Here is a 27,270-nt window from a genome sequence, read left to right as displayed (position 1 = left end):
TGGTTTTTTGGCTGTGATAATTTGGAAAAGCATTCATTTCAGAGAAAGAGTAACTTAGAAAGTTCTCTTCCTCAAACTTGATACAAGAGCTGCAAATGCCTAGCAGAGCATGCAGTCTCACTCTTTGTTGTTCTCTTTCCTACAAGCCACCTCCCAAGTTAATTGTCTACGTCTCCCTTGGGTATATAAATATTTTGGAAATATATAAGCTGTTCTGAAAACCATAGTATAGTATAAAAATATGAAATAAACAATACTACTAATAGAGAGGCTGAGATAGGAGAAGCAAGTTTTCAAGACCCTTATGTTGTACACAGCAAGACACTTTCACAAACAAGCTGAATGTATATATAGATTGTACAATATTGGTCCTATTTCTTCAATTACCAAATTAGACACCATTGGATGACAATCAACAAATTTCTAATTCCTCATATTTTTGGATTTCAATCAATTAGGATATGTTGGTAATATTAATCTTCATATTAAGATATCAAGAAAAGATAATTGTCACTTCCTGCTGTTTTTGTTGTAAGAGGTGGAATTAGATTTGTGTGGATTTGTTGAAAGATTACTTTCTTGCTTCTTCTAGGGTGTAGTTTTGCTCCTTATGTTGATGTTTTCCATCTGTTATCCTTTGTAGGGCTGGATTTGTGGAAAAGTATTGTGTAAATTTTGTTTAGTCATGGAATATATTGTTTTCTCCATCTATGGTAATTGAGAGTTTTGCTGGGTATAGTAGCCTGAGCTGGCATTTGTGTTCTTGTAGGGTCTGTATGTCATCTGCCCAGGATCTTTTAGCTTTCATAGTCTCTGGTGAAAGTCTGGTGTAATTCTGATAGGCCTTCCTTTATATGTTACTTGCCATTTTTCCCTTACTGCTTTTAAAATTCTTTCTTTGTTTAGTGCATTTAGTGTTTTGATTATTATGTGATGGGAGGAATTTCATTTCTGGCCCAGTCTATTTGGAGTTCTGTAGGCTTCTTGTATGTTCATGGGCATCTCTTTCTTTAAGTTAGGGAAGTTTTCTTCCATAATTTTGTTGAAGATATTTACTGGCCCATTACCTCTTCATTCTCTTCTATATCTATTATCCTTAGGTCTGGTCTTCTCATTGCGTCCTGGATTTCCTGGATGTTTTGGGTTAGGAGCTTTTTGCTTTTTGCATTTTCTTTGATTGTTGTGTCAATGTTTTCTATGGTGTCTTCTGCCCCTGAGATTCTCTCTTCTATCTCTTGTATTTTGTTGGTGATGCTTGCATCTATGACTCCTGATTTCTTTCCTAGGTTTTCTATCTGCAGGGTTGCCTCTCTTTCTGATTTCTTTATTGTTTCTATTTCCATTTTTAGATTCTGGATGGTTTTGCTCATTTCCTTCACCTGTTTGATTGTGTTTTCCTATAGTTCTTTAAGGGATTTTTGTGTTTCCTCTTTAAGAGCTTCTAGCTCTTTACCTGTGTTCTCCTGTATTTCTTTGAGGGTGCTATTTATGTCTTTCTTAAGGTCCTGTATCATCATCATGAGAAGTGATTTTATATCTGAATCTTGGTTTCTAGTGTGATGGTGTGTCCAGGACTTGCTATGGTGGGAGAATTGGGTCCTGTTGATGGCAAGTGACCTTGGTTTGTGTTGTTTATTTTCTTATGCTTGCCCCCCGCCATCTGGTTAGCTCTAGTGCTACCTGCCCTTGCTAAATCTGACTGGAGCCAGTCCTTTCTGTGATCCTGGTTTTGTCAGAACTCCTCAGAGTTAAGCTGTCTCTGTGATCCTATGATTCTGGGATCCTGTGACCCTGTGACCCTGGGCTTGTTAGAACACCTGGGAGTGCAGCAGCTTCCTATGGGTGTTATAGGACTGGCTGCTGAGCCTGGGCCCAAGGTCTGCTCAGGCCACCTGCCCAGAGAGACTGGAAGGAACCTGAGCCACTCTGCTGTCAGAGTTCCTGTATGTCTGGTTCCGCTGATCCCAGTTGCTCCCAGTTTTGGTATAGATGTTGGGTCCTCCTCACCTCTGATCCCGAGAGTGTCAGAGTGCCTGGGAGTGGAGCTTCTTCTGGGTGTTGTGGGACTGGCTGAAGAACTTGTGCCCAAGGTCCGCTTAGGACACCAGTCCAGAGAGACCAGACCTACGTTACCTCTTACTTGTTAGCTTTTACCTATCCTACCAATGTGTTAATCTTTTAATCCATGCCTATCTCTGTACATGTATTTAGCTATGTTTTTAAGACATGTTTTTTCTATCTTTTTCAGGTTTAAGAAATACAAATATAGCTACTTCAGGCTTAACTTAGAGTAATTCCAAATAGCTAGATTAACATGATCCTTGACAAACTTTTTATCATTGTTTTGTACCTAATTTTATTTATAGTCAGAGTTACATTTTATCTACATTTTAATCATGCTCTTATTCACTATACAGAGTTAACTTACTTCAAATTATTCTTAAACTAATAACTGATTTAAAATTTTAACAATGTTTTACGTTATGCCTATTAAATCTGGAAGAGAAAGAACTTTTATACACACAGCAGCTGTTATGAGGATTATTTATGTAGTTCATTATTCTTTAGAAATTTAAGTAATTAATTGTGCCATTGCTTTTTTTGATGATCACATTCTGCATGTATACTGTTAGTGGTTACTGGAGTTCAGTCAGCATGTAAAATTACGAACTATAAGAATTGATGACATAACTTGTCATTAACATTATGATGATGAGAGATCATGCTGGCATGTAAAGTTAAGAGAAATACTGAGATCATTGGTTCTGTGGCTTCTTCCAAAGTAGGCATAGGGAGACTCATAAATACATGAACAACAGAAGAAGCCAAGGTTTAGTATGGAAATTTGGCAAGGCAAGTGTAGATTGTAGCAGTATGAGATACTCCCCTCTTCCCAAAATTTGCACTTGGTGACCATTCCAAAAATTAATACAAGGAAATAAAATGTGAGTACTTAATCTGGTTCATAGTATTATTGTACGATTCCACTCCATACTGAGAGTGAAAGAGAAGTGGACACTACCTGTTACAGAGAAAATAGTAAAAAATTGTGTCAAAGTAGCAGCCTGCATACCCTGCAAGGCTAGTCTCTTCTTTCTTTTCCTTCTCTTTAAGCCACAGGTATAAAGCCAATGCCCCTGTAAATTCTATTCCCTGGAAATCTTAAACACTGCACTGTAAATGTATAACACTCACCTGCCACATGCACCCCCATGGATTTGGGGATGTGGGCAAATTTGCATAGTGGAGGCTAGGGATTGATGTGGTTGTCTTCCACTGTTGATCTTTACCTTATCTTTTGAGACAGTCTCTCACTGAATCAAGAACTTTCAGGTTGGGTAGACTGGCAAATCAGTGGCAGTCCATTTTTCTGTCATGTCTGTTGCCCAACCCCAATCCGCAGATATGACAAGAAAGAAGGCAAATGGTATTATATTGCCTATCAAGTAATCCCTTGAAGAACATAAGTTATGGATGTTATCCAGTATACTGAAAAGAAAGGTCAGAGAACTCCAAGAATTTAGGCTCGTATCCATAGGAGACATGTAGAAGCCAAGAATCGCTGTACATTTCCTTTCATAATGCTTTTTGCTAATATTGCAGTCTTTCACCTCACAATGATGTGTTTCTTTGAAAAGATGTTTATGAAGGAGCGACTGAGAAAATAGTGTAAAATAAATAGCATTCTTTTCAACACTGATATCTAGGAGTTGTTATAGAGTGAGTTTGAGTGTATAGTATTGTGTTGGTGATAGAAATGTAATGTGAGCAATTTAAATAATTTTAGTTTGTATTATTTTATTTACCTTATTTAAAAATACCAATATTTCAACATGTAATGAATACCAAAGTTTTAGATACTTGATTTTTTTGCTACTGTGATTTTGGAATTCCCTATGCATTTTATACTTTGTGTACAACTCAATTTGGATAAATGTATCTGCCAGTCAGTATCTACTGTGGCAAGTTAGAGCTGTAGAGTAGCAAATACAAGACACTTTTACAGATTTTTAATCAGTATTTTTGAAAAACTAGTATCAAGTTAAAGTGAATATCTGATTGTCTGTTGCTTCCCAATTAAAAGAAAAATAAGGTGGCAAAAATCAAAGATTCACTTTTCAAAGTGCAGTTTCTTATGGGTGCATAGTAGCACTTTCATAATATTAAGGAAAATACCTCATCTTCCATTAAAATGAGATTATTACTAAACTTCTATTTTTTAATAATCATTAATTTTCAGTGCCTGACAATTAAAGAATTACTTAAAAGTGATTTGAAAAGTGAGCCTTCACCTTAAATACACCTTGATTTATCCTGGGTTATTGGATGTCCAGAGCAGAAATGATGAAAGCTTCCTGTCTTCTAAGACTCGGCCGGCACTGGAATCTTGTTCCTTTTTCTTCCACCTGTGTGCTGAGATTACAATCACATGCCATCATTTCTAGATCCATTGATTGGCTCTAGTTAATAGTTTATTTCATGTGCATGTACATGTGTGGCATTCATGTAGGGGTGTGTGTGTGTGTGTGTGTGTGTGTGGGTGGGTGGGTGGGCGGGGCAGAGGACCATTAGTGTGTTGTGGTTGGTTCTCTCTTTTCACCATCTGGGTTTTCAGGAATTGAGCTTACATCAGCCAATATGAGCAGCAAGCACCTTTGATGGTTAGGCCACCCTGTTGGCCCCTGTTGAATGGTTCTTAATTTAAGCAGAACACTTAGAATTTTGAAATTGTGCTTTGTGTTTCCACATGATGTTTTAGAGAGAATAGAATTATAAGGAGGGTTGATTTTACTTAGAAGCTATTATAGTACTAGAAACTATTATGGGCTAAACTGTAAAAACCAAAGAAAAATAATTTAGTAGAAAGAATTTGGATCTGGTGAAGTATCATAGGATAGGGAGATATTGTTAGCAAAATGATGTTAAAGTTTCTGTTTTAACATTGTTTTGAAAAAAAAAAGGAAGTTTATTTTAGAAATGTTGAGTTTTAGTATTTTTGAACATTGGAGTTGAGTTGCATAAGGCTTGATAGTAAATGGTTGTTTTACGAAAGTATATGGATGATAATACAGATTTTTGAGCATCAGCATTTAATGAACACCAAAGAAGTTTATACAAGCACAGCAGAAATGTTAGAGAGTTTCTACAGAAAGATAAAGATGGGTTCTAGGGTTTCTAGTATTCAAAGTCATACAAAGGAGGCACAGGCCCCTACCAAATGCTGTAGGAACCCTAAGGAGAAACTGAGGAGTTACTGTGGAAAGGGAAGTGTAAATGTAAGAGTGATGAGCCTTGTACAAACGTTAATAAGGTACAGTCTAAAACATAGCGATTGGATTTAATGTGGTTATTGTTAACCTTTCTCAGGTGGCTTTAGGTATGAGGCAGTTATGTAGCTAGACTTTCTGTCCGCTGCAGTCTGCTGTCCAGACTCCAAGACTTGTTTTCTATTTCCTCCATTCTAAGAATTGTCCTCACATTTTTAAAGGAGTGTAAAAAAAAAAAATTAAGTCTGTGTTACAGAGACTGCACTGATATACAAAGTCTATTTAATATAGCCCTTAGCAGGAAGATGTTTTTAAGTTCTAGTGTATGTAATGAAAATAGATTACCACTTAGTTTCACGATGGTTGATTTGCACAGGTAGAAAGTGGTTTTAGCTGAGTGGATTAGGGTGGGCTGGCCCAACTTTGGACAAAGTTGAGGAAAAAATAGGAAACATTGCCCTGTTAAATTTATTATAATGGCATATCTATATTACTAGCATTGGTATGCTTTTAGAATACCTCATTTTTCTTTCTATATTGTAATGTGCATAGGTTTAGTTGTATATTGGCATGGATATTATCTGTAAATATGTTGATTTTAATAGTTTTATAACTGGAAATCAATGTGGTTGTATATAATTATAATTAGTCTATGAATTGTATTCATGTGTGTGTGTTTGTGTATATATATATATATATGTATATATATATCTTCTATCAATAATGTTGTACATAAGATGTTTTCTAGTATAAGAAAACCCCTAAGCTTGTTGGAGTAGTCTGTTTTCAATTAAGAAGCACATCAATCTAATTGATATTAACATTCTTATTTGGTATTTTTGATTTTAAGTTTCCGAGAATTTAATATGAATAAAATTCTTAATTTTAATACTGCAAGTGTCTGTGTTTATTTTTCCCCTCCCCCCAGTCCCTTGTTTGGTTCTTTCTAATGCATGTACTGAGCATCAACGAAATGACCAGCATTGCCATTGGTATTAAAAGTATACAATTAAATAATAATTTCTTTTTTTTGTTGTTGTTTTTTTGTTTTGTTTTGTTTTTTTGAGACAGGGTTTCTCTCTGTATCCTTGGCTGTCCTGGAACTCACTCTGTAGACCAGGCTGGCCTCGAACTCAGAAATCTACCTGCCTCTAAATAATAATTTCTTATAGTCTCAAATAGATATAGACAAAAATACTTGCAAAATTACATGTTTAAATTTCATATGGTTAGAATGATGCATATAATGCACTACAGTGTTTTAAGTGAAACCTCATTCTGACTTGGCAAAATGTGGATAACTTCACAGTCTGGGAGATTCCATGGAAAATTCCCTTCAAGTAATTTGAAACTTTTAAGTTAGAAAAATATTAAATTATTATACAACAGTTTTATTGTTTTGTTGTTAATTTTAGCAAAGGAAGATGCAAACTGTGCAGTGTGTGACAGCCCGGGAGATCTCTTAGATCAGTTCTTTTGTACCACATGTGGTCAGCACTACCATGGGATGTGCCTGGATATAGCTGTTACTCCATTAAAGCGTGCTGGTTGGCAGTGTCCTGAGTGCAAAGTTTGCCAGAACTGCAAGTAAGTTTCTCATTCCAACTCAAGGGTTTGTATTGAGTTTCAGTGAGACCTGCTGTTAGACATCAAAAGTTTATGAACTATGATAAAGATTCTTTATACTGTAAGCTATAATCACACTAATTTCACCATGTATGTCTACTAGATATACTTTTCTATTATTTTGAAGCATATCTAAAGAAAATTCACTGTGCTTACAATTTGTTAATAAATGTTATTATTTTAAAATAAAGATTAGAAAAAACCTTTTATTGAAAGGAATTAATAGGATAATAAAGTAGTAAATGTAGAAATAAGTTATAAACATTGAGCCTCCAAATCAATGCTCTGTTAGAAATTCCGTTCTAGCATGGACAATTTATATTGAGTACACTTTGATTCAATCTTGATGTTCATCTTCTAGTAGATTCTAGTTAGCATACAAAGCATGGTGTGGAAATTAGGCATTTGGAACTGTATTGTTTTCATCTATTGTGTTTCATCCCTTGGCCATTTGTTTACTCTCTCCTGTAATTCTCCTAATGATATAGTTCGTACAGCATTTTGAGAGTTTTGTGTGATATTTATGTATCTTCAGTGATACATAAATGGTTGCAAACACAGCTATTTTTGTAAATAGGAAAAAATAAAGCCCAAAGTTGCCCCGGTAAGTTCAATTTACTGGTTATTTCAGAAGAGCAGTCAGAATCAGTATCTTAGCTTCACAAAGTAAATCAACTGCTTTCATCCTTTGTTAAAATCTACGGAAGATCAATTAATAGACAACTTGAGAAGGGTGTGAGAACTTAGGGAGAGGAATGGCTTCAAGTTCATTCATGTTGTGGAAGTGCTCAAAGGGAAAGTGTGGTAGAATTTGTTAAACTGAGTAACAACAGCTGGAGGCCTTGGTGACACATCTTGTTTACTTATTTCTGGGTTTGAATCATAATTATTCTGCTCAAAAAGAATCTCCATTATTTTTCATGTGTTTTAAATTCGTAGTATCTGAGAATGAGTAATAAATTGCTAAGTATCGAGAGATTATTTTGAAGAGCAGGTACCCAGTTTTGGTGTAAAACTGTTTAGAGAAAGTCTTTGAATTGTAACTCATAATTATGGCACTTTTTCCTTTTTATTCATTGTTTAGAATTTCATTTATTAGCAATAGTGGCCAGCATGTACAAACTCTCACTCTTTTTCTCTTCCTCTCCTCCAGTTCCCTCTCTCTCTCTGTGTGTGTGTGTGTGTGTGTGTGTGTGTGTGTGTGTGTGTGTGTACACGCCTGCGTATATGCGTGTGTACGTGCCTGTGTAGAGTAGAGGACTTTACTGTATTGCTGTGGAGTTGGTTCTCTCTTTTTATTTGGGCACCAGGGATTGAATTCAGGAATCTACAGTGACTACGGGAAGCTAGCCATAGGAAAAAGCTTTAAGTAGCATGATCTTTCTGGATTCATGAAGGTGTAGTCTCTTTTATATTCTTTACAAAGAAGGGACATTTTAAAGAAGTGTTTATGGAGTGTGCAATTTATAGGGTTGTTTTCATGCATATTTATGAGAACGTGAAAGTTTAAAGATAATGCTATCTTATCTTATAGACAGTCAGGAGAGGATAGCAAGATGCTGGTGTGCGATACATGTGACAAAGGGTATCATACTTTTTGTCTTCAACCTGTTATGAAATCCGTGCCAACCAATGGCTGGAAATGCAAAGTAAGTGGTTTCTTGATTTGTTTTTAGATATGTACTGCATAGAGAACTAATACCATATTCCTGTTCAAATCTATTATCATCACTCTAACAAGAACAGCTTTTAAAATTTCTTGATACATAATTGACATATAGAAGCTACGTATTTTAAAAAGTCTGTTAATTTGACACAAGCATTTTACCATGGAGCTATCATTGGAATAAGCCCTCTTCATTAGCTGAAAAAGTTTCCTGATGCCTTTTGGAAATTTTTTCTTGATTGTGCACATTCTTCTCTTCCTCCCCAGGTAGCTTTGCTTTTGTCATTGTTGATTATTATTCCCGCTCTGGAAGTTTGTAGGAATGCTTTTAAATAGTTTATATTCTTTTAGGAAGGGGAAGCCTTCTGACTCAATCTAATTGTCCCCCCCCTCTCTCTTTCTCTCTCTCTCTCTCTCTCTCTCTCTCCCTCTCTCTCTCTCTCTCTCTCTCTCTCTCTCTCTCTCTCTCTCTCTCTCTCTCTCTCTCTCTCTCTCTCTTTCTCTCTCCCTCTCTCCCCTCATCTCTCTCCCCCTTCCCCATCTCCCTCTTCCTCCTTTCCCCTCCCTCCCCCTCTTTCCCCTTTATTTCCCCTTTTCTGCTTTTACTAAACTTTCTATTGGCAAACATTTGGGTTGTTTATAAATTGCGACAGGTATTAAAATATGGTATGAATTTACCAACTAACTTTTTGTATGATGCTTTTTGAAATAATTTATCTTCTCAAGTAAGATCATTATACATATGAGGAAATTCAAAAACATGTTTTAACATGTTTATTAACTTGTAACTGAGAGATAAAATACAGTGTATTTAGATTGATTCCCACCTTTGTGAGGTTTCTGCAACTATTTTATTTGTACATGTTATTGTATGTTTACCTGTACACTTGTGTTAAATACTTAGAATGGTGCAGTTTTGTGGGTCTTACTACCATGTGGTAGGTAGTTTTAAATAAGTGATTATCGACTCTGACATTTATCTTTTAGATTCTAAGTGTCTGTCTCTGTGTCTGACATAGAATCTTGTTTTGCTCAGATTGTCCTAAAAGTTATCAGCTGTTGCCTCCTCTTCATCGTTCAAAGTATATTCATGCCCATTACTCTAGGGTCTCTTTGTATGGGGTTTATATAAGCCCTATGATTATTTCTTCTATTCTTTAACATTGGTGTTTTGACCCAACAGGTCACTTTTGAAGATCTGTTTGCATAGTGCTCCTTATTTTTCACTTTATTGGACACTCAGTTTCATCCATATTGACTGTTTAAATGTACAAACAGACATAGGTTCCTGAAGTATAGAGTTTGTTGAATTCTCATCTCATGGATATAGTATAGTGTTTATATCTCATGGATATAGTATGTTTCTTATTCCTGTTTTTTTGTTTTGTTTTGTTTTGTTTTTTGTTTTTTTTGAGACTGGGTTTCGCTGTATAGCCCTGGCTGTCCTCGAACTCACTATGTAGACCAGGCTGGCCTCGAACTCAGAAATCCACCTGCCTCTGCCTCCCAAGTGCTGGGATTAAAGGCGTGCACCACTACCACCCGGCTTATTCCTGTTTCTTAGATAGCTTTGTTGAGCCTGTTTTCAATATTTATTTGGAGTTTCTATTTCCTTCAAGCAAATTTCTAGAATTTTTTTCTTTCTTTCTTTCTTTTTTTTTTTTTTTTTTTTTTTTTTTTTTGATACCCACCAAAGGGTTCTTGAAACCCGTGCTAGATGGGCTTGTGAATGTTGCTGGCTGGCCACCTTGTTAAGAGCAGAATGGCCGTTTTTTTTCTTGCCACTCTTCTTTGAGAGAACCATCTACATTGTATTGAAGGTGGCATGACAGGCCTTGCTCTCTCCATCTGTTTTCCAAAGAAAATGAATTCTGTGGCTATGTTTATGGTTTTGTCTGTTTTGATGTTTTATGACATGGAGTTATTCATTCAATGCTGGTCATTTTACATTTTTTCAATAATTTACTGCCTTTTCCATAACTGTTTATAAGCTCTATAGTTGACTGATAACTCTACCTACTTAGGTACTACTCTTTTTTGTAGTACCAAGTATGCAATAACTTTTTATGACTTAAATATTCAAAAGCTATTTAAGTTTACTTTTCTCTGCTCACTTAGTAAATCTATTTTTTCTTACAAGATATTAACAAACAAAAATTACCAAGGATTCTAAAGTTACGTAGACAATCAAATCAGCTATTAACAGTTCTCCATATTCTTCCTTTGAAATCTGTACTTGCTAATAAATTCTAGATTTGTAGCTGGTGAAGAAGCCTTTACCAACTTTACTTCAGTTAATATAATCTTGTTTTAGTTTTCAAGACTTTTCTTTGAAGCCTGTTAATAGCTGTGTAGACCAGGCGCCCACAAATTTCAAGATCTGCCTGTCTATAGTGCTGGGATTTCAGCATGTGCCACCACTACCTGGAAGTTGTAATTTTAAAAATAAAACCAAATTGAACAGTTAACTAAAAAAATTAATATAATTTAACAAGTGACTTTTCTTTGAATCTAACTTGCAAAGCCTGGTAGAAGTGTGCCCTCTCATCTAGTTCTTTGACTAAATATTTTGACATATAGATTACACAATTGTTTGGTATAATAAAGTATATTGATAATACAAAGCATTTGCTTATTATTTTAGTTTAATCAGAATGCAAAAGGCAAGTAAGGCAGTCTTTGAGTACTATTAAAATTTCTTAATTTTCTTGACTAGTATGAGGTACTTTATATCAATGCTGTCCAATAGAAATACAATATAAATCACATTTACATAATTTGAAACTCTATTTCATTTAACCCAGTGGTAGTCACTGTAAATTTGAAACCTTAATTTTTTCCAAAGTTTCACATCTGATTTCTGTATTTAAAAACCTAAAGCACACACCAAATTGAAATTTGTGCCAGCCACACTTCAAGTATTGAATAACCACATGAGTACAATAGCTGCCATATCAGAACATAGTTTCAGACTCTGGTGATTTTCCAAACACAACATATTTTTCCATCATGGAAGGCCAATATTTGATACAGTGGGCACTCATCTCACAGATTCTGGGACGAGGTTCCCGTTCAGTGTTCTGCTTTGTCCTGACAAATGCAACAATCTGCTGTTCCCAGAAACAAACTAAGATGACTGACATACACCACACATTTTTGACTGAGTTTGATCTCTTAGTCTCAGTCTGACTGGAGGCCTTCTGGAGATACAGATGTGTTGGTACTTTGGGTTCCTTGCAGTTACTGTGAGCTCCATCAAGGGGGTGTTTAATCTTATTTGTATGAGCTGCACTAATTCTTTTCAAGCACCAGAATTTGTACAAAATTCATTAACATCCATGACACAGCACCTCATCAGGAGCAAGCTAGACCAAGTTTAAAATGGTCTTGATAGACTTAAGTCTGTAATGTTAAACAACTCTATAAAGCTGTGCTTTACAGATTCATACCATTAGATAGTGAAATCTGTAACAAATGGCCCATCAAGCTGCTTTTTTCACAGTTCTGCACTGAAGTTTATTGATGTGCTGTTTGCAGTTTGCTTTATGTAAGCAGTGCAGTGCAGGAGCATGATGTGAAGATCATGACGCTGCAGTGGTGCATATTCTGTGCTGTCCAGGAGGTCTTGCATTTATGCCATGATTTAAAAAAACCAACCGTTCTTACATCTTTGACAGCACTCAGGATTAACATAAATAAATGCAGGAACAGTACTTAGTCTGCATTGTGGCATCCCTGACATCAGTTATTGCATTTTATTTTGATTATTGTACCCCCACCTACTCCCCTTTAGTATTTTTCCCTCCCTTTCCTCACTCCGTTTCCTCCAGGGTCTTCCTTTTGTAGCTCAGTTTGGCTTAGTGTTTCAGCTGCCTCAACTTCCACTTCAGGGACCACGATGCCTACCAGCTTTAATGTTTCTATGAAAAAGTTCCAGTTCTTAGGTTTTTTTGTTTTCTCTGTAACCTGCTTTATTCAGCGTATTCTGTCTCTGGCGTTTTCCTGTTGGGGGATGGGGTGATGCTATGGAGGCAGCACCTGGAATTGAAGGCGCAGTGTTGCTGGGGTGCTGAATGTTCTGGACTCTGCTGCACCGAACTGGAGAGAGAGAGGTGGCCTGTAGGAGTGAGGCACTGAGCTGCCTTGAGCAGGCATCTTTGGGCCTGTGCCCACTTTGGAACTGCTTCTAGTGCTTTTCATACTTTTTAAGACAAGAAGGATGAGGGTGCCACTCAGAGAGGTGCTTGGGCCATAAGTGTGGTGCAGCAGTGGATGAAGCACAGAAGAAACAGCTCTCTCATTGGGCCAAATTAGAGGCTACATTCTATCTAGTGCTCTAGAGAGCCCCAGTGAAACTTATTAGGTAGTATCTGGAAATGGTGAGATGTGAGCAATGGAGTGTGAACAGAAGGGCTCATCATCTGGAGAACAAGATGCTTTAAATAACTGTTCATCTGTGGCTACCTGGGAAGTGGAGTCTGTGGACTGAAGATCTGGCTGCCTTGGTAGCTCCAGTTGCTTCTCTGCCTGCATGAGAGCCTGTTCCTTGTTCTCTTGGTGATCCAGTTAAGGAGAAAAAAACACGCTGCATGGAATATTTGTACTTGGGCCTTCACTACATGCCTCTATTTGCCCCACAGCCTTTCTGAAATACAAAGGTGAATTCATAATTTATTTTCTTTCTTTTCTGATAGAAACAGAATATTTAAGGTTATCAATTTACCTTTGATTATAACTTTTGTTGCCCTGAGCCTATTTGGAACTGTGTGTAAACCTGACTTCTAAAGTACTGTATATTTTTGTATACTCAGAATTTAGTTGGTGTAGGGTTTTTGTTCTGGCTGGTCTAGAACTTGGTAAAGCTATAGGTTACAACTGCTTTATGAATTCTGGGATTGCAGGCCTGTGGGATGGTTTTGGTTTTTATACAAATGCATCCACACTTGTTATAGAAGCTTTTAACACTGTGTTTCTTACTTTCTTGATAGATTTAAAAAAATCCCTTTACTGCATATTTTGACTAACTGATTATTTTATCAGTTTCTTTTTGAGTTTTCCTCTCTTAACTAGACATGCATGTTTGGCATTAACTTAGCACACAGATTGGCTCAGTGTTTTATTAGTGTAAAACTACTCAACCCCGTGTGATTGCCCACCATCCCTACTCCTACTCCCTTTGGACTTTTACCCAGTAACATGAGCAGGTATGCCGTTTACCAACTGAGTGTGAGTCGTTAGCATTTTATTCTAGCCTTCTGGGCCATTTCAGATGTACACTGTAAGTGACTTAATGCTTAGCTGTTTACATTAGTAGAAATCAAAGTGTTGACTTTTCTTTGCTTGAGTAAATTAAATTATAAACCTTATTATAATTTCATTGCCAAAGTATGATTTACCTAACATGGTGATAACATGCTTGCAAAGAGGCAGGAGAATCACAAGTTCAAGGCTAGCTTGTGTTACATGTTAAGAAAGAAGGAATTTATATCTTTCTGTAAAACAACATTTGAAGTTTTTTTGTTTTGTTTTTGCATCTTTGTTTAGCTCTTTTAAAAAAAATCCAAATTTTTTGAAAAAAAAAAAAAAAACAACAAACTTTTTTTTACCCCATCACAGACTTTATACTCTAGAAATACTTTTTTCAAGGCTTATGAGGTGAATTAGTGGGTAAAGGCACTTGTATTTTTGTTTCTTGCTATCAAATATTTTCTTCTTTGTTTTGTTTTCATTATTTTAGTAATTTTTCTGTGTAATGTTCTCTCCCCCCCCCCCACACCAACTTTATCTTTTCCCTGTTCTCTTTGTTTAGATCCCTATCATATTCTGCCATCCTCGTCTATCATGACAGTTACTTGGGGTACTGCTGAGTGTACCACTAGATATATAGGATTTATAAGGATCTGGGACAGGCTTTCTCTGTGTAGTCCTGGCTGTTCTGGAACTTGCTCTGAAGACTAGGCTGGCCTCAAACTCACAGAGATCTGCCTGTCTGTGCCTCTGAGTGCTAAAATCAAAGGAGTGTGCCACCACTCCCCAGCAGGATGGGTTCTTTTAAGAGCCCATGCATGACACTCAGTATAAAGCTAATACTAATTTAGCTGTCAAGGTTTCTTGTTGGGGATTGAATCTGGGGGATTTACACATACCAGAAAGCACTCTGCCACTATATCACACACCCTTATTGTTGTCACAGTTTTTATTGGGAGGTTTATTCTCTGAGCTATTTGAAAGATGAGCAACTTATGATATTATTATTTTAAATATTCTCTGTAGATTTTAGTTATCATCTGTTCCCGAGTTTAACATTAGGAGGTTCCTTATGTATGGCCTCACCAAGGACAGTGGGTGGTCCTTTGAGGGTTCTAGTCTAGAAGAGGTGCTTAGCACTGGAGCAGAGCAAGGGCAATCCTCGCATCTTTGTATATGCCATTGTTTAGATGAGTTTCTTTCCTGTTTTTTAATGTAAGAATTTTCTGCTTATATGTTATACATTTCTTTTAAAAGTTACTTGATAAATATTATTTTAAAAATTATTTTAAATGACAAGTTGGAAACATCATGCTGACCATTCAACCAGGATTCAACTGCTGTTAACATTTTTGAGAAAAAAATATCAGGCACTCTCTCTGATTATCTGATTCTGTCTGTACTTTTCTTTTACCATTTGATTGATTTCTGCAAGGGAACTATACCCTTCACGTTTCAGCTTTTGACAGTTAAGTTACCTACACAATGCCCTTTCAGATTTGGATATTTCGGTATATAAGAATATAAGAATATTCTTGCTGGGTGTTGTGTCCCCTAAATGAAAAAATTTCCACAAACAGTATTTCTGTGACTCCAGAAACTTATCAGAATAGTTGTTTTACCCTCTATTTTACTTGGGCTTCATGAATTAATATCACATAAAATACCCTCCTTTCCCAAGTAGGTTCCAGGTCCCATTGATATTACAGATTCTACTTGCTTATTAGATCTCGTTTGTTTGCCTCTTTTAATCTGAAGATCTTTCCGAAGCCCTGTCTTTTTACCTGCTACCCCTCTCCCTGACCTTCCTACCTGCAACATAGAAATGTCTTCATTTTGTCTTTGTTATTTCCTTGTGGTTAGAGTAGCGGGATGCACGTATGCTTCTCAGTCTCCAAGAAATTGCCTGGCTAGAATCCTTCATACTTTGTGTTATTTTTTATATCTAATAAGCCAGCAGTAGGGGTGGAAACACCTTTAGAACCGTATGTGTATTCTGCTTCTCCTCATGCTTTTTCTTAGCTCTTTAGAAGCCTGTTGGGAGCACAATCTTGCTTTTGTAGCTGTAGCACTCCTTCTCATTCATTGACCAGCTCTCCTCACTTTCTCATAATCAGGACTATCTTTTTCACATATTAAATTTATTTATTCATGAAGGCTGATAAGATGCCTCAGAGGGTGAAGAAGGTTACTGCCAAGCTTGACCAGCTTAATCTAGTAAGAGTGAGTGAATCTTGCTTAGTGAGAGTGAACTAGCAGGGCGGTGGTGGCCCAGGCCTTTAATCCCAACACTTGGGAGGCAGAGGCAGGCGGATTTCTGAGTTCAAGGCCAGCCTGGTCTACAGAGTGAGTTCCAGGACAGCCAGGGCTACACAGAGAAACCCTGTCTCGAAGTACCAAAAAAAAAAAAAAAAAAAAGTGAACTGAATTGTGTTTAAGTAAGAGTGAACTGAATCTTGCCGGAAGTCTTCTAACCCCTACACGTGCATGCTGGTAAACACATATAAACATATACACATTATAAACATGACAACAAATAAAAAAGTTTGTAGAGATTAACTCATGAATACTTATTTTTGATAATATATATTTTATATAATTATTTTTTGGTTCAAACTGTACTATGATTGATTCCTCAAACTGTCTGCTGTTTCTTTGTGTATGCTCCTCTTGTTTGAATTTTAACAAGATGTTCTAAACTCCTCTCATCTTTCCTGCCCCCTAAGCAGGAAAATGGGGCAATGAGTTCTCAGTGTTCTCCTGCCTTCTTGAAGGTGTTAACCTTCTAAACCTTTGAGCAGATGAAGTTAGGAAGGGGCATGTGTGCATATATTTGAATGATCATGAATATTTACTTACATGTACATGTAATGGGAAGTCCTGCCCTTGTATGTCTTTCTGATTCATTCTGTTATTTTTGCTTTTTTCTTTTGCAAAGATTTTCTTTTATGGTAAGAACTCTGAATTCAAGATCATACATGCTTTCATTTAGTCTCTCAATAAAAATGAGTTGTTTGGGTTTTATCCCCCTTTCTTTTCTTTCAGATTTAAAAAAAAAAATAATATATAGGATTTTAACATTCTTTCCAAAAGTCAAAACTTTTACCAAATGTCTACTGAGAGAATTGTCACTACTTTCTTCTTAGAACTTGTTCCCTGGTTCTCCTAATCTCTTGTAAGTAGCTAACATCATTGTTTTCCAGGTTTATCCTTCATTTGTGATTTCTTACTTCCCCTTTTTACACTAAAAGCACATTATAGACATCATTTGCAAATGTCCCTTTTATGTAAAAATACTGGAAATTCTTCTACTTTTTTAATATAGAAATTATATTAATCTAGAGACTTTTTTTTTTTAAAAAAAAGCATTTGCACACTGCTGTGTTTTTATGCTGTCATTTATTTGAACAGTTTCTTGTGCATTGATAGTCAAGAGGTTTCCAGTGTTTCATAATATAAATGCTCCAGAAGAATGTAACTTTGTGCATATGTAGATATTTGAATTGTTGAGAGAAATTGCCACATAAATTTTTAGAAGTAGAATTAATACCCGTGGATTGTATGTATATCTAGTTTTGATTTGTGCATTTTTCAGTGCTAACACTGAGAGAGCTGTTGCAGCATCTGTGCCAGGAGGGTCTTCTTATTCAGCTATTGACTGCATATTTGCCTCACATGGTAGAAGATAGATCTCAATGTTCTTTCAGTCTTCATCTCTCTTATGAGTGAACATTATCATTTCTTAAATTTGTTCATCTTTAAGAGTCAATTTTTACCTCTATATTTGGCAGTAAACATTCTGGCACTTTTGGGAGTTCTTAGAGAAATATAGGCTATGACCATGTATTGTTTGATGTACATGTTTTTTTTATTAATTTGTCAGTTATTCTTTTGACTTGTAATAGTTCTTTTGGCCATGCCAAAGATTTACTTTGAGACAGCTATGTACAGTTGTAAGATAAGGAGCCATGTTTTTCAGAAATTACTCCCTGGTCTCTTCCTCTCCTCTGTTAAAATGCTTTGAGAATTTCATATAATTTATTACAATCACATTTCCTCCACTTCTCCAGTTCCTTCTGGATCCTCTCCACTTCTCTATACATTCAACCTTGTGTCCTCTTTCTTAAGGCAGTAGAGTCTAACTTGTGCTATTCATAATATATGGCCTTTCACTGGCTTTTAGTCAGCTCCAGTGGACCTGCCACACTTGGCTTTCAGTTTCTCAGCTTTATGTGTATTTGTTACTGTGGTCATCTGCATCTGGTGACTAAAATAGAGTCTGGCTTCTTTCTGATTTTTATTTTGGGTCTAGCATACAAAGTATGCTCTATTCTTTGAACCTAGTTTTTTCTTTATAGTCCAGGTTATATTTTTCCCAAGAAGCTTTATGTTTATTATACCCTCTTCTCCCAAGCCTGGGAAGAGGGGTAAAAGATTTTAAGAACCAGAGGCAGTAGACAGCTGCAAGGTTTTCTAGCAGAGTATATATGAACTGACAGCAGTTGTTGCAGTATGCACTAGACCTGCACAACATTAGGCCAGACAAAAAAGCCCACCATGTCGAGGAGCCGTAGACATGAAGTCCTCCCATCCTAGCTGAGGAGCTGTAGACATGGAGTTCTCCATCCTAGCTAAGGAGCCGTAGACATGGAATTCTCCATCCTAGCTGAGGAGCTGTAGACATGAAGTCCTCCCATCCTAGCTGAGGAGCTATTGGCAATTGCTGACTTCAGGAAAACGGAAAATCAGTTTTCTTTAGGAGTGTCTGCCATTGGAGTCTGACTGCTACCTTGTTCTACATTATATTTTATCCTTGAAATTTGTCTTGTTATGTTTGTGGTTTCATTCTTACATGTTTGCTTTCTCTATTAAAACTTTCTCAAGGGTTTAGTGCAGTTTGTATGAGATGAGTCACCATTCAAGACAAATTGCCTTTTCAAAAATAAATTGATGTGACAAGTAATGACTAATACACAAATGTTGTGTTCATCTCCAAAAGATACACATCAGAGCTGCAATTTAAAATGTCTGGCTTTTGTTTCTATTTTTCTTGGTCTAGAATTGCAGAATCTGTATAGAATGTGGCACGCGGTCTAGTGCTCAGTGGCATCACAACTGTCTGCTATGCGACACTTGTTATCAACAGCAGGATAATTTATGTCCTTTTTGTGGAAAGTGCTACCATCCAGAATTACACAAAGACATGCTCCACTGTAATATGTGTAAGAGGTAAGGAGGCACAGCATCTCCATTTAACTGCTTTGTCAATTCTTTGGTTCTTGTGAACATTTGCTCTACTGTGTTGTTAAGTAGCCTTTTCTAGAGTGCTGTTGTAGGTAGAATTATACTGCTTTTTTTTTTTTTTTTTTTTTTTTTTTTTTTTTTTTTTTTTTTTTTTGGAGATAGAGATTCACTGTGGCCTAGATCTTGCTGGGTAGACCAAGCTGGCCTCAGACTTTCAGAGTTCTTTCTTTGCCTTCCAAGTGTTGGGATTAAAGGCATGTTTCACAATACCTGGCAAATTATTATTGTTGTTTTTAAAGAATCTGATAGGTAGAAGAACAGGCAAGATCAGAAATGAGCACTGGGAGAAAAATTCAAAAGAAGGTAGTTTAAAAATAAGGAAGAAAAAAAAATATCGATACTGTGATTATGTCCATTAAGTGTCATCTTCTTTTTGAAATCCTTTGGCAGTTTCTAACCCATATAACCATCTTTTTCTCATCTTTAATCTCATCTTAACCATTCTCTTTTTTTAAGCAATTGACTTCACTTTCCCAAGGTACTAACTTGGGTTTAAATTAGAGACTTTTATTTAAATATACTTGTCACTGCAGATGGATTCACTTAGAATGTGACAAACCAACTGATCAGGAATTGGATTCTCAGCTTAAAGAAGACTATATCTGCATGTATTGTAAACACTTAGGAGCTGAGATAGACCCTTTACATCCAGGGAATGAAGTGGAGATGCCTGAACTAACTACAGGTAAAAAAAAAAAAAGTGTGTGTGTGTGTGTGTGTGTGTGTGTGTGCGCGCGCACTTTCTAAAGCCATATGTTGATTAGTCACCAACATATTACTTCATTTATAATAAAGGAAGTTTTGTTTTGTTTTGTTTTTTCAAGACAGGGTTTCTCTGTGTAGCCCTGGTTGTCCTGGAACTCACTTTGTTGACCAGGCTGGCCTCGAACTCAGAAATCTGCCTGCCTCTCCCTCCCAAGTGCTGGGATTAAAGGCGTGCGCACACTACCACTGCCCGGCAGAAGTTTTTATAGCAAATCCCATTGTACTTTCAAATTTCACAAAACTCTCCTTCCTCTTTTGTCTTTTATATTTGAAACAGTCTCACTGTGTAGTCCATGTTAACCTTGAAGTCATTAACCTCTTGCATTAGCTTCCAAGAGTTTGGATCATAAATGTGTACCCTACAGCTTTTAGGTGTAGTATTTACACCTAAAGCCTGTGAAGCTATTTTTAAGTATTCACACATTCAAACTTGTAATGCTTTAAAATGTCCACATTTTAAACTGTAAACATGCTTCTGATTACCAAAGTAAAATCTGAAGAAAAACCGTGCATTGCTGCTGCTGATTTATCAGAGGAAGTGAAAACTTCCTCTGAGGTACAAAGAATGAATCATTTTTTTTAAGATTATTCCAGCAGAATGGAAATTGAAGGTCCCGAAGATGAAGTGGTATTTCTGGAGCAGACAGTAAATAAAGATGTCAGTGATCACCAGTCCAGACCTGGAATTGTTCCAAATGGTAAGACTATAGTTTTGAAGAACATAGATAGTATGCAAATATCTTCTTGGAAATTGTTTAAAGAGGAACATTTTAAGGCCTGGAGATGTGACTCAGTAGTATAGAGGAGGCTCTTAGGAAAAAAAATCATCTTTGGCATATCTATATTTATGGTTCAGTTGTGGTCTAGTCTTGTTAGTAAGTATGTGCTTTGTTTAGGAACCAAGTAATTTTCATTAAAAAGCAATCTATTATATTCTTATAATTATGAACTAAATTTATTGCAGATTATAAGGTATGTCTTGCAGAGATAATGGAAATTTTATTATATCAAGTTATCTCAGTAGTGCTATTGAGGGTATTTTAAAGATGTTTCTACTAAGTTTTTACAATATTGATAATAGCTTTACTGAACTTGTATAATTAGTGAAATTTTATATTTGGGGAAATTGCTTATTATTTATTTTTGTAGATGAAGTTTTGTGTTAAATTATATACTATGAATGAATACATAAAGTCTTGGAGTTTTTCAAGATGTTAAATGTTACATTTCACAACTCATTAAAATTTATACATCATACAGATTTAACTGGATAAAATAAGTTATATCTGTAGTATATGAACTGATAATTGTATCTTTGTATACAACTGACTAGTATAAATATGCTTTGTGCTCATTTTGGAAATTGCCATTTTATAGTGAAGCTCATTCAGTTACTATAGAGACAGCGGTGTTAGAGAAATGTTGACTTCTTACTTAAAAGTTCTGTAATATGTGATTTGTTGCTAGCAGTTCAAGTGTACATTGAAGAACCCCAGAAAAGTAATCCACTAGAAAGCCCTGACACAGTTGGTCTCATTACTTCTGGTAAGCTATATGTTCAGATTATCTAATTTAATTGGATTACAAGATAATTGCCAAGTAATTTTTTTCAACTAGAATGACAATGAATAGGTTGTCTGTGAAAGATTTATGATTGTTCTGCACATTTAGTATAATAGATCTATTACTTGAAGTTTTCTTTTATCTTCATTCAGAGCCTGTCATTAGAGCAGGAATCAAAAGTGAGGTTTCATTTTGATATCAGACCATATATTGATTTTAATCATTGGTTTCAAAATAATTAATGAAGAATTTAGTGTCTTTGTTGATACAGCTTCAATGGCATTTTAGATTTATTTATTTGTTTATGTGAGTACACTGTCGCTGTTTTCAGACAGACCAGAAGACCACATGGGATCCCATTACAGATGGTTGTGACCCACCATGTGGTTGCTGGGAATTGAACTCGGGACCGCTGGAAGAGCAGTCGGTGCTCTTAACCGCTGAGCCATCTCTCCAGCCCTTCAATGGCATTTTAAATAAATGTCTCTTTTTCAGTAGCTTTTCGTTGTAGAGCCACTTGAGCCTCATGCCAATTGAGACGTCTAACCTTTCTCCTATGTAAGACCAGGCTAAATTTTGTTCATTTATTTTTTTTGTGTTTTGAGACAGGGTTCACTCTGTAGCCTCGACTGTCCTAAAGCTTACTGTGTAGGTCATATTGGTTTTGAACTCTTAAGAGATTTGCCTGTTTTTGTCTCCCAAGTGTTGGATTAAAGACATGTGACACTACAACCAATTTTAATAAATTAGAACTCTGATTAAAGTTTACCAGTCACACATATTTCAGTATTTGACATATTTCAGTGTTTGACATATTAATAGATTAGTCAAGATTAGTATTTAAGATAGTGATAATGAGGATAAACAAGTATTATAATCCAGGATGTACCTTGGATAGGTTAAACATGTGTAGATAATAATCAAGGGGATCCCCACTGTGGCTAGAAAACCTATCAGAAGCCAGAGGCAGTGTCACACTGTGTCTAGATTGTGTTTTTATGTTCTAATCTAGTTTCCCTTCTCAAAGTCTGGAACTTCACTTAGTATTGTTAGTTTTTTTTTTTTTTTTAACTAGCTTCAAAAAGTTTAACTTTGCATGCATAAATTTTAGTCTGTAGGTGCTTAAATTTTAAATGTGTCATGGGTATAATAGAAATATATTGGTTGAGTCTTTTCTCTCTGTTTTGTCTTTAACCAGAAATTACTTACTTTAAGGATCTTACTAAGCCATTTTCTTATTTATTTATTTATTTATTTATTTCTTATTTTCTTTTTGGTTTTTCAAGACAGGGTTTCTCTGTATAGCCGTGGCTATCCTTGAACTCACTCTGTGGACCAGGCTGGCCTCGAACTCAGAAATCCGCCTGCCTCTGCCTCTCAGGTGCTGGGATTAAAGGCATGCGCCACCACCACCCGGCTCTAAGCCATGTTCTTAACAGGCTACAACTTATTTTAATTCATAAATCATTTTGAATTTTTGCTTTAACTACTTCAATAATTTTGTTTCTTGAATACCTTCAAAGTTGTAATCCTATTTATGATTAGACATTTTGCAATTTGCATTTTTGTTAATGTCACCCATATTGTAAATTTTGTAGAATCATCTGACAATAAAATGAATCCTGATTTGGCAAATGAGATTGCTCATGAAGTTGATACTGAAAAAACAGAAATTCTTTCTAAAGAGGGGTATATTTGTGACGAAGATCAAAATGAAGACAGAATGGAAGTGACAGAAAACATTGAAGTCCTTCCACACCAAACCATTGTGCCACAAGAGGACCTGTTGCTGTCAGAGGACTCTGAGGTGGCTTCTAAAGAACCAAGCCCTCCAAAATCAGCTCCTGAGTCTGCTGCACCAGAAGCCTTACTGTCCCCACAGAGTGAAAGTTCCTTATCTTGTAAGGAGCCGTTGCTGACCGAAAGAGTACAAGAAGAAATGGAACAGAAGGAAAATTCTGAAGTCCCCACAGGATGTGTGGATTTTGAAATGACTCTTGCTGTTGACAGTTGTGTCAAAGATAGTTCATGCCAAGGAGACGAATCTGTAGAGTTACCAGCTGAGGAAGAATCACCATTCTCTTCAGCAGCTGACTTGAACAAGGCAGATGTGTCTTCCTCCTCCACACTTTGTTCAGACTTGCCTTCATGTGACATGCTGCACGGTTACCCTTCAGCTTTCAACTCTGCTGCTGGCAGCATCATGCCAACAACATACATCTCAGTCACTCCAAAAATTGGCATGGGTAAACCAGCTATTACCAAAAGAAAATTTTCTCCTGGTAGACCCCGGTCCAAACAGGTATGATGATGTTAATGATGACAGAAAAGATATTACAGCAGGAATTTAAAATGCAAAAGATTCATCTAGCTTTGGTTGAGAAAGCAACTTTTCATCCATAGAACTCAGTTTTAATGTTTCTACTTTGGGAGGAGTACATATTTTTATATAAAAAAATTTTCTTAACTGAGAATGTAATTTTTTAAACTCCAGGATATAAAAATATGATCTATTTGATTGTAGTATCTATAGAAAACAATTTAAAAGATGTTTTTAGTTCCAAAGTAGTCTTAGCACTTTAAAAACAGTGTCAGATTATGTCTATAGTAATGGTATTTACTTTCCCTGTAATACATTTATTGTTGATTGATACATATATCAATATCTATCTATCTATCTATCTATCTATCTATCTATCTATCTATCTATCTATATACTGTACAGATAGAAATTTTGTGCTGAAGTTTCTCATTTTGATGTTTATTTCTGTATATAAATGCTAAGTCTTTTATAAAATTATTTTTCCAAGATAGGATTTACTTCAGTAATTTTAGATAAAACAGTCATAAAATGTGCTGCTGCTCTATAGCATGTAAAGGGCACACCTCTTCAATGTGTTGGGTGGGCACTCCCACCCGAAACTGCACACTGTGTACTTCCAGAGGTTTTCCTGTAAGGCTCAGGCCTCCTATGGATTGGCCATCACCCTACTTTGAGCCTTCCCTGTGCTGGGATTCTAAACCGCTTTTCTTTGTTGGGCTTTGTCATTGTTCTCAAGTAATATAGATTTTGTATTTTAGGGGTGAATTACACTTCTTTCTAAGTAGGTTAAAATGAGACTAAATACTAAAATTAAGATAATGCTGCTTAGAATTATTTATTGTTCTTCACAATGGTTGCTTTCTGAAATCAAACAGTAGGGATGAGTTTAGTTTATAGTATTTGCTTGGAATTGTAAGTCTTATAATTTAAATTGCTTCCAGCAATTATTTGACTTTTCAATAGTGGTAATATGTTAATATTAAACAGTTAACTCAAGCTGTAAAGGCATTATAAAAAAATCTGTTTTAGTAGACTGATTTGTCTCTTGAATAAATCCTATGTATTTTTTACTTTCTAAAGTTAAATTACACCGAAGGCAAAGGGACTAGCTCTTGCTCTATAGGAAAGACATTTTCAATGAGCAGTAGTGTGTGTCTTTCTATCTGTTTATATAGGGCAGAGGGTGCCAGTGATAAAACTCAGGACATTGTGCTAACCCCACTCCCATCCCCGTGTGTGTGTGTATGTCTGTGTCTGTGTTTCTGTCTATCTGTCTGTCTGTCTGTCTGTCTGTCTGTCTGTCTTAAACATGTTCTTTGGCAGTTGGCTTGTATTATCCCATGAGCTTTTTTTTTCTTCACAAACCACTTTCTTCCCCCTCCTATCTTCATGTTGTTTTGTAAAGTTAGCTGTATAACAATTACGTAGTTTTGTGTCTCATATTGGTTCCTATGGTTTTGCATCCTGTTAAGATAATGCATTATAAACGTTGTGGGAGGAAGTCTGATTATTGCCCATGTTGGCCTGCAACTCCTTCTATTCCAATCTTTAGTCTCAAGATTGAGGATTACAGATGTGAATCTCCAACATTATGTAATGGCTCTACCCTAAAATAGCCTCTGAGGCTCAAGTTTGACCTTGGAAGTGGAATCCTGAGAGATGGATGCTTTGCTTTCTTCCCTCTGCTTTGTTTCTTTGTTTTTTTTTTTGTAATGTGCTGAACTGAATACTCTGGGGAAAGTTTTTTTAGGAAGTTAAGGGAAGTAGGATGGAAAGGTTTTAATTGGTCAAATCCCTTATTTGTTTACCTTTCAGCCTGTTTGATTTTTCACACCCCACAGTTCTTTGCCTGATTTTTCTTTTTGTTTTTAAATTGCTTCTTGATTCAGGATCTTTCTGTATAGTCATAGCTGCCCTTGAGTTTGGGTTATCATCCTGCCCAGCTTCAGCTTCCTGAGTGCTGGGATTATACTAGCCACTTGTCTGCTTTAGTTTATATATTCTGAAATAACAGTAATCTTAAATCATCTTTTCAAAAGTGTATGTGTTGTATGTATATGTATAAAGCCCTTTGCAATGCTGAGCTGAAATGAAGGTACATGCAAACTAGAAACACCAAACTTTTTGTTTCCTTGTGCTGGATCTAAAGTCTTGGCTAAAGGAGCCATAATTGTATTCAGAAACTATTGAATACTAAAGTGGGTGACTTTACTGTAACAGTGCCTTATCGATTACAATCAGGTCTACTCTCTTAATCTGATAGAATTGAGCTTTATTGTTCTTTCTTTGTTTCCTTTGAAACAGGATCTTACTACATAGCCCTGCCTGGTCTGGCCTGCACTATGTAGACCAGGCTGGCATCCAACTCATAGAGATACCCTTCTGCATCAACCTTCCCAGTGCAGAATTAAAGGCTATGATGCCACTTGAGGCTGACCTTGGGTTTTTAGAGAACAGGTGTTTTATGTAAAAAGACTGCTATAAGTCATAAGGACAAGGTGTTGTTATAGCATGAGCTGCATAAAGTGAGCAAGTATGTTTACCAAAAGACTTGCCTATGAAGTACCACACCCTCTCTGGTTGTTCATCCCTTGAGACACAAGACAATAGTGTTGATTTACTGTATTTGTTTTTCTCTTTTCTTTTGCTTTCTTATTCTCTTCCCTTTTTGGAGGAAAGTAGGTGGTACTTTAGAGCCTAGGCTGGTCTCAAACTTGTAGTATTCCTGTCTTACTTTGTCAGCCTCCTAAAGCTGAGATTAGATTTGACTTTAAATAGAAAGCTGGCCAGAACATTCTTTCCACTTATCATTATTGTCCCCCTTTTCTATCATACAGCCTTATAACATTATATGTTATATACATTATATATTTGTAAGTTTCTATATCCTTTGTAGCCAGTTAAATCTCTGTTGCATAATATTCATAGTATCTGTTGGATTTCAAAGCAGCTGGGTTCTATATAGCTCTTCTCAATTTTCAGTTCCTTAATGTTTTATATTTGGACTTTGTTCTTAATTCTAGTTGTATATAGCTTAATAGTAACATTGTATTGTGGATTAGTTTGTTGTTGTTGTTGTTGTTGTTGTTGTTGTTATTGGTTTTTTTGGAGGTAAGGAAATCCAAGATTTGGGACAGCTAACTGGTTGAACTTGGCGTGTTTGATAGTACAGTGCAATGTTTATTGATGAATTATTTCATGCCCACATGCATGCAAAAATATAACAAGAGAAAAATAGAGCTTACTAGTTGTTGAACAGAACACTTGACACAATAGAGAATAAAAATAGAGGAAAAAACCCATAACTTCTTGTGCTTATAGTCCAATCCAGGTAGTTGCAGTGATGACACCAGTAGGCAGAACATAGTGCAGTAGGCAGGCATACATCTGTCAGTGGCAATTCACCTCTTCTCAGTGAATTATGTTAAGTTCTTACTCTTTAAAGCTGAGATCTAAAGGATGATGTATAACTGAATTTTGATAATTACAACAGTATTTCAGGTTTTTTT

At 36.1% G+C, this 27,270-nt stretch overlaps 1 protein-coding gene across 15 annotated transcripts in view; it reads left to right on the top strand.

The window, feature by feature from the left end:
• Kmt2c (lysine methyltransferase 2C) overlaps window positions 1-27,270 on the top strand; it is a 217,663-nt gene that overhangs the window by 96,940 nt on the left and 93,453 nt on the right. For 12 of the 15 annotated variants that reach the window (XM_031380223.1, XM_031380221.1, XM_031380220.1 and 9 more), the window contains exons 8-14: window positions 6,683-6,854; window positions 8,428-8,542; window positions 18,866-19,035; window positions 19,644-19,795; window positions 20,460-20,573; window positions 21,343-21,420; window positions 23,037-23,740. In XM_031380223.1, coding sequence (XP_031236083.1) covers window positions 6,683-6,854; window positions 8,428-8,542; window positions 18,866-19,035; window positions 19,644-19,795; window positions 20,460-20,573; window positions 21,343-21,420; window positions 23,037-23,740 — 1,505 coding nt within the window. Of the gene's footprint in view, window positions 1-6,682; window positions 6,855-8,427; window positions 8,543-16,963; window positions 16,982-18,865; window positions 19,036-19,643; window positions 19,796-20,459; window positions 20,574-21,342; window positions 21,421-23,036; window positions 23,741-27,270 lie in introns of those variants that run through there. The other 3 variants (XM_031380211.1, XM_031380216.1, XM_031380222.1) reach the window with 2 other exon arrangements.

The sequence above is a fragment of the Mastomys coucha genome, unplaced genomic scaffold (assembly GCF_008632895.1).
Source record: "Mastomys coucha isolate ucsf_1 unplaced genomic scaffold, UCSF_Mcou_1 pScaffold19, whole genome shotgun sequence".
Classification (NCBI taxonomy): domain Eukaryota; kingdom Metazoa; phylum Chordata; class Mammalia; order Rodentia; family Muridae; genus Mastomys; species Mastomys coucha.
The sequence above is the reverse complement of the archived record's forward strand: the minus strand, read 5'-3'. Positions and strand labels throughout refer to the sequence as shown.